The following is a 12,988-nucleotide window of genomic DNA, read 5'->3' as shown; positions in this document are numbered from 1 at the left end:
ATCAGTAAGCAACAGTATACTGTTGTAACTTGTGGAAACCCTTTATATGCTCAAAGACATCTTGTGATAAATTGTTTCACATGTTGCTTCCCACAATTGAGAAAATATGTCTTGTCATGATTAGCAGCAGCACCAGCAGCCATTTCTCATCCACTGTTTGAAAAGCCCTCCTCTAGTTACTGTCCATTGTTGCATTCTGTGACACTCAACCATGTGGCTACTGCATATTTTCTAATGCCACCCACCCACCTTCCATTAGGTGGCGATCTTGGTATTTTCTTATCCCAGAGCATGTCACTAGTCCATCTCCCATCCATTTACCTGGTAACATGTCCTGCGTTTTTGTTATAGCCATAACTATATCTTCACCCACCATCCTGATTACTACTGGCAGTTTCATCATACATCTCCATTGATCAATTGGCAGCCTTCGGTTTATTAATTGTTTTTAAATTGACAGACCTTGTAACATTGTCATTACCAAAACTGTTAAGACACACACACAATTTTACTTTACATACAGATTTTTCTTTACTTTTGCTTTCCTTTTACTGTACTAGCAAAATAGACGAAACTGTAGTTTTTAACAAAGTTGTTTATGCAAAACACGCAGCAGCTGGAGAGAGTGGTCATCCATTTGTTGAATGATGAGTGGTCATGTATGCATGAAGAGAGAGAGAGAGAGAGAGTGTGTGTGTGTGTGTGTGTGTGTGTGTGTGTGTGTGTGTGTGTGTGTGTGTGTGTGTGTGTTTCTGTTCTTTTCTGAAGAAGGCTTTGGTCAATAGGTAAATGTGTCACAGTGTATATGTCGTGCCTGTCTGCAATTTGTGTCATCTTTACAATAAGCAGCAATCTATCCTTCTCATGGTGTTGATATTCCAGCCTGGACATTCCACTATTTGATTTCTGACTTTCTACATGATGAGCCTTTCTTTCTAGCTTTTTGTGTGTGTTCACTCTGCTTCTGAAGCAGTTTGACTTCCACATGCTGTAAAATATCTTTACTGTTTCTTCAAATCACCAGATTACTTTTGTACTTCTGTTTGGTCTTTGCCATGTCAATTACCATTCTGTTTCCTTCTGGAAGAATGTGTTCAGTGCAAACCTGTTTTCTTTAGCAAATTGTGACAACATATAACCTGCCTTGTCATTTCCAGTAGCATACCCAATGTTTCCCACTGAAAAATGATTCTTCAGTTCTTGTTCCATTTTCCCTGTAAAATCTTCCATTTTTTCATATACTGGGAATTGCTGCCATTTGTCACCATCTTTAATTCTTTATCGAACTGTTCTTCCTCCTGATCAGAAAGTGTGTTAACACAGACCTGTACTATTTCCCCAGAAAATCTGTTGTTTATTTTTGAAACTAGTCTTGCTGTTACTTAACATTATTTCTAATTTTCTTGCTTATATGAAGCCTGCATCTAAATTTCCTCACTGCTCTGTTACTCTGAAGAATGATGGGCAGTCAAATGAGAACCAAACACCCACTGCAATGTGACCATCAAATGATGACATACTGATGTCCACGTACATCTTTCTTCAGGTTGCCAAAGATAGGAAAATCACATAGTGAATGATCTGGGCTAGCCGTCATCCGATTGGCAGGGTGGGGATGGACATTATCGTGCAATGGGATGATTTCATCTGACAGATGAATGCTGTGTTATGATTAAATGGTGTGCCACAGTTTCTGCAAAGTGTCCTTTTAGCTTTGTGCATTGATTGTGCTTTGACGCTCGGGAACTCGGTGAGCAGAGGCCCCCATAGTCCAGGGAGATGGTCATCATGACCTTACATGGTGGTACCATTTCAACCCTGAAGGCAAAAGGCAATGGCAACCGTGGAAACATCCCTCATATCCCCCTCCAGAGAAATCCAAAGCTGTTCACACCAGTTCTGGTAAGGTCATGACGACTTCCCTCTTTGACTCCAGGGGCCCAATGCTCAAGTGTGGAACCACAATCAGTGTGCAGCATGATGAAGACACTTTGCAGAAACTGTGATGCGCTATAAAGTAAAAACTCCCAGGAATGCTGTTCAACAGAATTGTCCTGTTGCCTCGTAGCGCCCACCCCCACACTGCCAATTGGACGAAGGCTATGCTTCAACGATTTGGTTGGAGAGCACTGCAACACCTGGTGTGCAGCCTGGATTGATTTCACATCTTTGGCGATATAAAAAAACATCTGCAACGATGTCTGTTTGTCAAACGAGGAAGTGCAAGAGTTGGTGCAGTTGTGGATCAGTCAGCAGCTGACTGTGTTGTATGGAACAGGATTAGATTAGATTAGATTTACTTTGATTTCAATTCATCCTTAGTGAGGATGTCCTCCAGGATGTAGAACATGTCAGAAAAACAATAATACATGACAAATATTTACAACTAAAACAAATAAGCTAATGTACCTTGCACAGGTTCCAAGTGGAATGAGCATATCTCTCTCTCTCTCTCTCTCTCTCTCTCTCTCTCTCTCTCTCTCTCTCTCTGTGTTTTTTTTTTTTAAACCCACTATATGAAAGGATCATATTACAACACTCGATAATTAGATCACATTAATGCACTGAATTTAAAATTAAACAATTTTTTTTATTTATAAAGTAATAAATGTATAATAGTACTACTACAATACTTATTTACAATGGACACGTTACTGCACTGCAATGGTGCAGAAGTTACACACAGTCAGTTGGTTCTACTGAGAAATCAATCAATGGAGTAGAAGATGGCCACCAATAAATCCTTTAGGCTTCCATTAAACTGTATTTCGTTGGTTGTTAAGCTTTTTATGGCTGCTGGCAAGTTATTGAAAATGTGTGTTACTGAATAATGCACACCTTTTTGTACAAGAGTGACTTTAAATCCTTGTGAAGATTATTCTTGTTTCTAGTATTGATTCCATGAAATGAGCTGTTGGTTTGAAAAAGTGATATATTTTTAATGAGAAATTTCATTGAGGAATAAATATAATGGGAAGCAGTAGTTAGTATCCCTAGTTCTCCAAACAGGCCTGTGCAGGATGTTCTTGAGTTCACACCACATATAACTCTTATTGCACATTTTTGTTCCTGGAAAACTTTACCTTGGATTGATGAATTACCCCAAAAAAACAATCCCATATGATGACATGGAATGAAAGTAAGCATAGTATGCCAGATTTTGCATTTTTATATCCCCTATGTCTGACAGAATTTGCATTGCAAGTAGAGATTTGTTTAGATGCTTCAGCAGTTATATTGTGTGGTCCTCCCAGTTGAATTTATTATCAAGCTGTAATCCCAAGAATTTAAGACTGTCCACTTTTTCTGTCTGCTTGTCATCATATGGTAGGCAAATACTCATGTGACACCCCTTACAAGTTCTGAACTGCATGTAGTGTGTTTTTTCAAAGTTTAGTGACAAAGAATTGACTGGGAACCAGTGGTTAATGTCCACAAATATTTTATGAGCCGATCTTCCGAAGACTACACTTGATTTGCTGCGATGTTTGTATCATTAGCAAACGAAACAAACTTGGCATCTGGTAATGTTACTGACGAAAGGTCATTGATATGCACAAGAAAAAGTAATGGCCCTAAGATGGAACCTTGTGGGACTCCCACATGTAATTAGTTCCCGGTTGGATGATGCGTGATAGCTTAATACATGTCTGTTTCCTAATAACACCCTTTGTTTCCTTCCAAAGATATAAGATTTAAACCATTTTGCAGCATTTTCTATTACACCATAATTTTCTAATTATTGTGATTTACACAGTCAAATGCCTTTGACAGATCACAAAATATACCAGTTGCCTGCAATTTTTTGTCTAATTAATTAAATACATTTTCACTGTAAGTGTAGATAGTCTTCTCAATATCAGAACCCTTTAGAAATCTGAACTGCGACTTTGACAGCATCTTATTTGTGATAAGATGGTTATAAAGCTGATTCTACGTTGCTTTTTTAAAATTTTTGAGGATGCTGTCAAAAGTGAAATTATACAGAAATTTGATTTTATTTCTTTATCTCCCTTCTTAAACAGTAGTTTAACTTCAGCATATTTTAACCATTCAGGAAATATTCCACTGATAAACGACTGGTTACACAAATAGCTCAATATGTTACTTAACTCATAATCACATTCTTTAATTGACTTTGTTGATATTTCATCATGCTCACTCAATGTTTATGATTTTAAAGATTTTATGATGGACATTACTTCTGCTGGGATAGTGAGGGTCAAATTCATATAATGGAAGTTACTTGAAATGTCTGGTCTGAGGTATCCCATGGCAGCATCTACAGAACCTGACAAACCCGTCTTTTCAGTAACAGTTATAAAATGTTTCTTAAAGTTCTACAACACTATACACATCTGTCAACAATGTCTCATTTACTCTTAATGCTGTTTGCCCCTCTTCATGTCTGGTTCTACTGGTCTTCTCCTTCACTATATCCCATATTGTCTTTATTTTGCTGTCTGATATGACTATCTTTTACTTGTAATATATTTGCTTTGATGTCTGTATTACAGTCTTTAATATTTTGCTGTATTTCTTGTAATGTGCTATAGCATCAACATCAGAACTGTATTGGATTGACAGATACTGTTTTCTTTTTGTTTTACAAGATACCTCTGTTCCTTGAGTAATCCATTGGCTTCTTTGTAGACTTTGCTCTAACCTTGGTTAGTTTTGGGGTAAAACCGTGTTCAAATAAGGTAAGCACTTTCTTTACTAGCAAAAGTGTTAGATTTTTCATTCATGCCATGAGCACTGTGAACATCGTTCCAGTGAATGTCTGAGGAGTGTCCTAAATTAATCAATTTATGGCTTATTGATTACCATTTTGAGTTCAGATTTAACAGATCCTGTTCAGTAATAACATTTAACAGAAGGAACTGCATGTCATGATCTAAGAGGACATTCACTATTAGTTTTGTAATATAATTTTGTTCATTGGACTTTTCTATAGAGATTTTATCAATGGCTGTTTGTGAGCAATTGGTTACCCTAGTTGGAAACTTTACAGTGGGATTTAAGTTGAATGGTTGTGTTACTAACTCAAAAGTTCTTATAGGGAGAGTCCTTAAGAAAATCTACACTGAAGTCACCAGTAACCACTATTTCTTTGTTTTAGGTTGTTAAATGGGCCAATACAGCTTCAAGGTGGTTTATGAACAGTTTAAAAGTTAACTGCAGGTGCTTGATATACACTTAGTATTATGAAGGATTTCTTATGAAATTCTACTTCTGTTGCACATGCTTCCATACGCTGTTATAGGCAACATTTATGAGTATCTATGTTCTTAAATTTATGACAACTCCCCCTTTCTCCATTTTCCTCTACAAAAGTGAGATGCTAACCTAAATCCTGTAACACTTAAAAGTTCTGTATTGATCGTCTCATCTCCCAGTGGCATAAATGTCTTTAACATGTGAGGTGATTACTTTTGAATGGCACAATTCCATGGTCCCGTTAAGGCGGCTGCTCAGTTTTCATTTGACTGTCTCTTATAGAACACATTTTAATTACATTCAATCTTGGGGTTTTTCTTCCTTTTTACCCTACTGCTCCTCATTTGATCCCACTAGATCCTATTTGAAGTTGTGTAACTCAACTTCTAACTCCACTAACCTACTACTGTTGTCGTCGTCGTCTTCAGTCCTGAGACTGGTTTGATGCAGCTCTCCATGCTACTCTATCTTGTGCAAGCTTCATCTCCCAGTACTTACTGCAACCTATATCCTTCTGAGTCTGCTTAGTGTATTCATCTCTTGGTCCCCCTCTACGATTTTTACTCCCCACGCTGCCCTACAGTGCTAAATTTGTGATCCCTTGATGCCTCAGAACATGTCCTACCAACCGGACCCTTCTTCGTGTCAAGTTGTGCCACAAACTATTCAATACCACCTCATTAGTTATGTGATCTACCCATCTAATCTTCAGCATTCTTCTGTAGCACCACATTTCAAAAGCTTCTATTCTCTTCTTGTCTAAACTATTCATCGTCCATGTTTCACTTCCATACATGGCTACACTCCATACAAATACTTTCAGAAATGACTTCCTGACACTTAAATCTATACTCGATGTTAGCAAATTTCTCTTCTTGAGAAATGCTTTCCTTGCCATTGCCAGTCTACATTTTATATCCTCTCTACTTCGACCATCATCAGTTATTTTGCTCCCCAAATAGCAAAACTCCTTTATTACTTGAAGTGTCTCATTTCCTAATTAATTCCCTCAGCATCACCTGACTTATTTAGACTACATTCCACTATCCTCATTTTGCTTTCGTTGATGTTCATCTTATATCCTCCTTTCAAGACACTGTCCATTCCGTTCAGCTGCTCTTCCAGGTGCTTTGCTGTCTGACAGAATTACAATGTCATCGGTGAACCGCAAAGTTTTTATTTCTTCTCCATGGATTTTAATTCCTACTCCAAATCACTCGTGGAAAAATTCCTGTACTAGTTGGTCCTTGAGCTGCACCTTCTTTAGATTGAAGTCAGCTGATAGTTATACCTGCTTAAAGGAATTCCCTCTAACTAAGGGCTCACTTTCAGAGGACGTTGCTCGTGGTCTAGTGGCTAGTGTTGCGGCCTCTGCATCAAGGCGTCCCGGATTCGATTCCCAGCTGGGTTGGGGATTTTCTCCATCCGGGGAATGGGTGTTTGTGTTGTCCTCATCATTTCATCATCATCATTCGTGACAATGGCTTGATAGGATTGTGTAAAAATTGGGATTTTGTACGGGTGCTGATGACTGTGCAGTTGAGCGCCCCACAAACCCAACATCATCAGATGACGTCATGTTTCCAAGTAGAGAAGGAATTAGCATATTTCATCAAAATATAAGAGGTATTAGAGATAAAGTCAGTGAACTGCTTATAGATGTTGACTCTGAAATTATCGGTATATCAGAGCACCACTTAAATAATTTGACAATTCAGAGGCTTCCTTTACCGGGATGCAAATTAGCTGGCTATTTTTCAAGGAGTTCCTTGCGGGGTGGGGGAGTGGCTCTGTATGTAAAAAACAGTATTCCATTTGAATCCATAGACATATCACGGCACTGCACTGAACAGATAGTTGAATGTTGTGGAGGGGCAGTTGAATTTAGTGAAACTAAATTTCTGATTGTCATTGTTTATAGGTCCCCTAACTCTGATTTCACATCATTTCTGCTCAAGCTAGAGAGGGTTCTTGATTCACTTTGTAGGAAGTATCAGAAATTAGTTATATGTGGTGACTTCAATATAAATTTTGTATATGATGGTGCAAGAAAAAGGATGTTGGTAGATCTCCTAAATTCATATGATCTGATGCAGAGTGTGTTTTTTCCAACTAGGCTGCAGGGGAACAGTAGCACAGCCATAGTCAATATTTTTATTCATTCTTCATTACTGGATGGGCATTCTGTTAGTAAAAAGGTGAATGGCCTTTAGGACCATGATGCACAAATTTTAACACTAAAAGGCTTTTGTACTCAAACAAGTGTCACATATAATTACAGACTCTGTAGGAAAATTAATCCAACAGCAATAGAGAGTTTTTTAAACCTTGTCAAGGAGTAAGAGTGGCAGGATGTTTATAGTGCCAATAACATAGATTATAAATATAATGCTTTCCTTAACACATTTCTCATGCTCTTTGAGAGCTGCTTTCCATTAGAACATTCTAAGCGGAGTACTAGAAGTTATAGGCAGCCCGGGTGGCTGACCAGTGCGATAAGGATATCATGTAGAACAAAGTGGAAATTATATAAAAATGTTAAAAGTAGTCACAATCAATCTACAGCAGCCCATTACAAGCAGTATTGTAAGGTGCTTAAAAATTTATTAGGAAGGCAAATAGTAGGGGTATGCAAATGGAATAGCTAATTCACAGGATAAAATTAAAACCCTATGGTCAGTTGTGAAGGAAGTGGCTGGTCAGCAGCACAAGGTCGGCGACATAAGGTCAGTTCGTAGTAAAAATATTTCTGTTACTGATAAATCAGATATATGTACAGTATTTAACAGTCATTTTCTGAGAATTGAATAAAAATTTAGTTTTTACAGGGAATCATATAATTTTCTTGGCAAATGCCTTTCCGAGATTTATGTCTGAAATACTCCTCTGTGATGCAGACAAGGGGGAGATTGAGTCAATAATTAAAATACTGAAGACTAAGGACTCTCATGGATATGATGGAGTACCTAGCAGAATATTAAAGAACTGTGCTGTGCATGTTAGCCCTGTATTTAGCCATATTTGTAATTTTCCCTTTAGGAATGGTCAGTTTCCTGAGCGATTAAAGTACTCAGTACTAAAGCCGCTTTATAAAAAGGGAGAAAGGGACAATGTAGATAATTTTAGACCTATTTCTATGCCATCAGTGTTTGCTGAAGTTATTGAAAAGGTTGTGTATGTAAGGATAATTGATCATTTTATATCACATGATTTGCTATCAAATATACAGTGCGGCTTTATAAGTCGTTTAACAATCGAAAATGCTATATTCTTTATTCTCTGTGAGGTACTGGATGGATTCAACAAAAGATTTTGAACACCCCCTGTCTCCCCCTATCACACTCTCCCCACCCTGTCTCCCCCTATCACACTCTCCCCACCCCCTGTCTCCCCCTATCACACTCTCCCCACCCCCTGTCTCCCCCTATCACACTCTCCCCACCCCCTGTCTCCCCCTATCACACTCTCCCCACCCCCTGTCTCCCCCTATCACACTCTCCCCACCCCCTGTCTCCCCCTATCACACTCTCCCCACCCCCTGTCTCCCCCTATCACACTCTCCCCACCCCCTGTCTCCCCCTATCACACTCTCCCCACCCCCTGTCTCCCCCTATCACACTCTCCCCACCCCCTGTCTCCCCCTATCACACTCTCCCCACCCCCTGTCTCCCCCTATCACACTCTCCCCACCCCCTGTCTCCCCCTATCACACTCTCCCCACCCCCTGTCTCCCCCTATCACACTCTCCCCACCCCCTGTCTCCCCCTATCACACTCTCCCCACCCCCTGTCTCCCCCTATCACACTCTCCCCACCCCCTGTCTCCCCCTATCACACTCTCTCCACCCCCTGTCTCCCCCTATCACACTCTCCCCACCCCCTGTCTCCCCCTATCACACTCTCCCCACCCCCTGTCTCCCCCTATCACACTCTCCCCACCCCCTGTCTCCCCCTATCACACTCTCCCCACCCCCTGTCTCTCTCTCTCTCTCTCTCTCTCTCTCTCTCTCTCTCTCCCTCCCTCCCTCCCTCCCTCCCCCCCTTCAATGCTCTACCTACAAAACTGTGAAATTGAGACAGTCACAGAGCTGCTATGCCACAGTCAGTTGAAAAAATGATTTGTTTTTCTATTTTTTCTTACCTAGACCTTAACAGATAAACTGTTCGGTGGTTCCTCTGGTGGTGGTCGGCAAAAGGAATATATGCCCCCTGGAGCAATGCGGGAACTGGAGGATCTACGAAGTAGAGTCAAGAGCCTTACGTCACAGCTGTCAGCTGAAAAATCAAGAGGCCAGAGTTGTGAGTTTATCCTCAGTAATTATTGTGTGTGTGTTTATTAGTCAGTCAAAGCCATTTGCTGTGGCAACAAGTATAGAAAATTTCATCAGGATAAAACTACAGTTTTTAAGACAGTTTCTGTGTAACTGTGAACAAAGATATGCCTAAGAAGCATTTTGCAGACTTGCCTTAAAGAGAAAGCAATAATTTTATGTAAAATTTTGCTGATATACTGTCACTACCTGAAGAATTTCTGGTTTCTTTCACTGAGTTCTTCCTCACATTGTGGTGACTGGGTCAGATTTCCAGCTTGAAACAACAACTGAAATGTAGTATGACACCCCTTTTAATTTTCAGCAGTTAATGGGATACCAGCTAAAAGTCAGCCTACTGTATCTCTACCTCAAGCAGGCAAAGCATCCAATAAGACGATGGACATCCAGAGTGTTCAGCAGCTCACACTTCGACCAGAGGCCTCCACTCCTCGCATGCACCACAGCCCTTCTCACAGGTGACTTCAAGTTAATTTTTTGCTCTTGTGAATTATGATGCAGTTTTCATTACACCTGGTCTCCTCTTCACAAAGGGTGGTGTTGGAGGTGAGTCTTGTGGAGCATTAAGTGGTGAAGTTCACTGCAACCTAAGCAGAAGAAGAAAGCAAATATTTATGCTGGGTTTCCTGATTAATCATTGGCTAGCTGCTTGCTCTCCAGTCTGTACATGTATTTTGCCTGCTGTTGGCACTAAAAGATTATTATGACTTTCTGCTGATACTTTCGAATAGGGACCTAAAAATGTAGCATCTGTTTTTGGCGAAATGCGCATCTAACTTCTTTGTGTTTATAAATGATTAGATGTACAAATTTAAAATGTTATATCACTATGTGCCAGAAGACAATCCCTGCTGCTTTGAAATTGACTGTTAAAACAAAGTGATGGGGAAGTTTTTTCTAAAATGTTCTTTGGTTTCTTCTATTGGTTATATTTAAGCCTTCAACATTTGGTTATCTGTTGAGAAGCACTGGTGAACTGAGTGCTTGTCTGGTTGAATGTGTTTCTCGACATTATTTTTCTTTTCCCTTCATATTTGGTAATTACATAATCTCCAAAATATTAATTTTGGCCTTTTGTTGGCATTCATAGCTGTGCAAACCATACCTGACAATGCTATAGATAGAACAGACGAGGCACGCTTGGTGTGGAAGTAGAACTGGAAATAGCTCTGTTCGCACATTTGAGGAAGAATTTCTAAGTGGTTAAAGTATGTTGACAGGTTTTGTTTACCTGTTGCAACTCAGCAGAGTGCAGCCACTATAAATTGGTGATCGCCCACGATCATAAACAAATTAAAATGATGACTGCAAAAGGGGAGAGGATGGGTGCGGGGAAACAAGCCTCACCTCCCTCTCGTAGGGCGGTAGCCTGCCCCATTCTGCGTTTTTGTGAAAGCAGGATCACAGATACCCTTTGGTGTTGTGAAGGTCATAATCAGTCTCCATGATGAGCTGGTAGTAAAACAATGAGCAAAGCTTAAAATATAGCATCCAGTAGTTGCTACCACATAGTCGTTTGCTGAAGTTGGCAGCACCATAAACAACATAGCAAAGGCCCAACCTCTACCGGCATTTGACGCAACCACAGTTCAAAACCCCCACCACCTAAAACTGTCATCTACCACCTATCGTCACACGTTGTAAAAAATTATAATGCTTGCTGCTACTGATGTATTTGTGCTATCTTGTTGATTGTCGTGTCACCCAGTGGGAACGCAAGTGCTGCACAGATAAGCATCACACCACATCGTGAAACTTGTCATATTGCATATCGTATCGCCTCAGTGGAAACTGTGCTGTAGTGATGTGAACGTAAGAAGGCGGCTGCCCAAAGTGTTCTGCACAGTGTGGTCTCTGTCTCCGTCCCATGTCTCACGCGTTGGTGTTTGTTGATGTTCATAACTGGTGATAAGCATTATATCAAATCACTGTTTCTTTTGGTTTTTCTCCCTAGTAGAATTTATTAAAGTTGTTGTTCGTGAAGTGACAAGAGTTCTAGTTACTCTGATGTTTTTAGTTTGGTGTCAACAGTACCACTGTGTTCTCATAACCATTGAATGATATTTTCCTTTTGGGAGGATAGAATTGTAACCATAGCTTTTATAAATGGTTTTGATAAGGATCATTATTGAGAATTATTACTGATTGATTTTCTAAACTTGTAAGCAAAGAACTTAAAAAAATTTTAAAAATGTGTGGTTTCATTTCTTTAATACTCACAGTTGGCAGCTGCAAGTAAATCCGCAGTGTGTGCCGCTGTGTAGTGGAATAATTCTGCCTTCGTCGGCTGTGCGTGACACTTTGTTCCTGTCATCAGTCCAATGCTTTGTATCACTGTGACTTGGGTTTCTAGAATTCCCAACAGTCTAACTATGTCCTGGAAATTGTCTTTCATTGTGACAAAAATGTGCATTGTGGCTGTGTCTCCTTGCTGCTTCAACATTTTATGGGGAGCAAGACTGTCAAGAACAAGGCATGGCAACTGTTTCTGCACTCAGTTAGGACTCGCGCAATGAGATGAGAAACCAGTCTATGGTAGTATACTGTCTGTGAAGACAGTAGCTGTATATATGAAGCCAAATCTCATCTTGTGCATGTGGTCCCACATTTGTTATGTTTTCAAGTGTCTTTCTTCACACCTAGTGCATCAATACAAGATGGTCCTGTTAGATCGCCCTCTGTTACTTTCCATTTCTAGTATGACACACTTCTATCATTGTATGTAGGAAACTGGTAAGAGTACCCCCTGTTTCTCATTTTTCTTTCAAGGTATTTCTACACATTGGACATCAATTAATGCCTTTGTCTTTTAAGTGCAATTTTTTGTCAAGCCTTCATGATTACTGACTGAAACCAAAAGCCTAGCTACACACTTTTTATATTGTGTTTCAGTAGACATTGCAGTTACACCTAGAAACACCAACAGAAATGAAGCAAATGGCTTACACACATAATTGGAAATGGAACATTTGGGTGATAAACACCACACTAGCTGACACTGCAAACAATCTGATCCTCTATTAGAGCAAAGTGTAGTGGACAATAGGTGAAACTCATTGAGAACTTTGACCACAACCAATTCGTTGGTGACTGCTATTGTTTGCTGGAAAGTGTCTTCACTGGGCAGTTGTAAGGGAACAAAATTTGTCCTTTATGTAATGAATGATGCCTCTCTTTAAATGTCTATAAATGCAAGATAATGCATACAACAGAGAAAGAGAATTCGATAGTATCAGATTACAAGATTGTTGGTGAACTTCTGGAGTACATCACACCTTCTAAATATTTAGGGAAAGCACTAAGAAGCCATATGATGTGGGATAAACACACAAAATCAGGAGTAGGGAAGATAAATGAGAGACTTAAAATTATTGGAAGCATAGCAAAATTGCTGTGCCTCTACATAGGAAAATGCTAGCACAAGTAGTTCTGGAGTGT

At 39.7% G+C, this 12,988-nt stretch overlaps 1 protein-coding gene across 1 annotated transcript in view; it reads left to right on the top strand.

The window, feature by feature from the left end:
• Nucleotides 1-12,988, top strand: part of LOC126101616 (citron rho-interacting kinase) — a 231,250-nt gene that overhangs the window by 120,239 nt on the left and 98,023 nt on the right. The window contains exons 22-23 of the mRNA XM_049912299.1: nucleotides 9,365-9,518; nucleotides 9,855-10,008. Coding sequence (XP_049768256.1) covers nucleotides 9,365-9,518; nucleotides 9,855-10,008 — 308 coding nt within the window. The remainder of the gene's footprint in view (nucleotides 1-9,364; nucleotides 9,519-9,854; nucleotides 10,009-12,988) is intronic.

The sequence above is a fragment of the Schistocerca cancellata genome, chromosome 9, assembly GCF_023864275.1.
Source record: "Schistocerca cancellata isolate TAMUIC-IGC-003103 chromosome 9, iqSchCanc2.1, whole genome shotgun sequence".
Lineage (NCBI taxonomy): Eukaryota > Metazoa > Arthropoda > Insecta > Orthoptera > Acrididae > Schistocerca > Schistocerca cancellata.
Note: the sequence above shows the minus strand (reverse complement) of the source record. Positions and strands in the feature narration are given on the sequence as shown.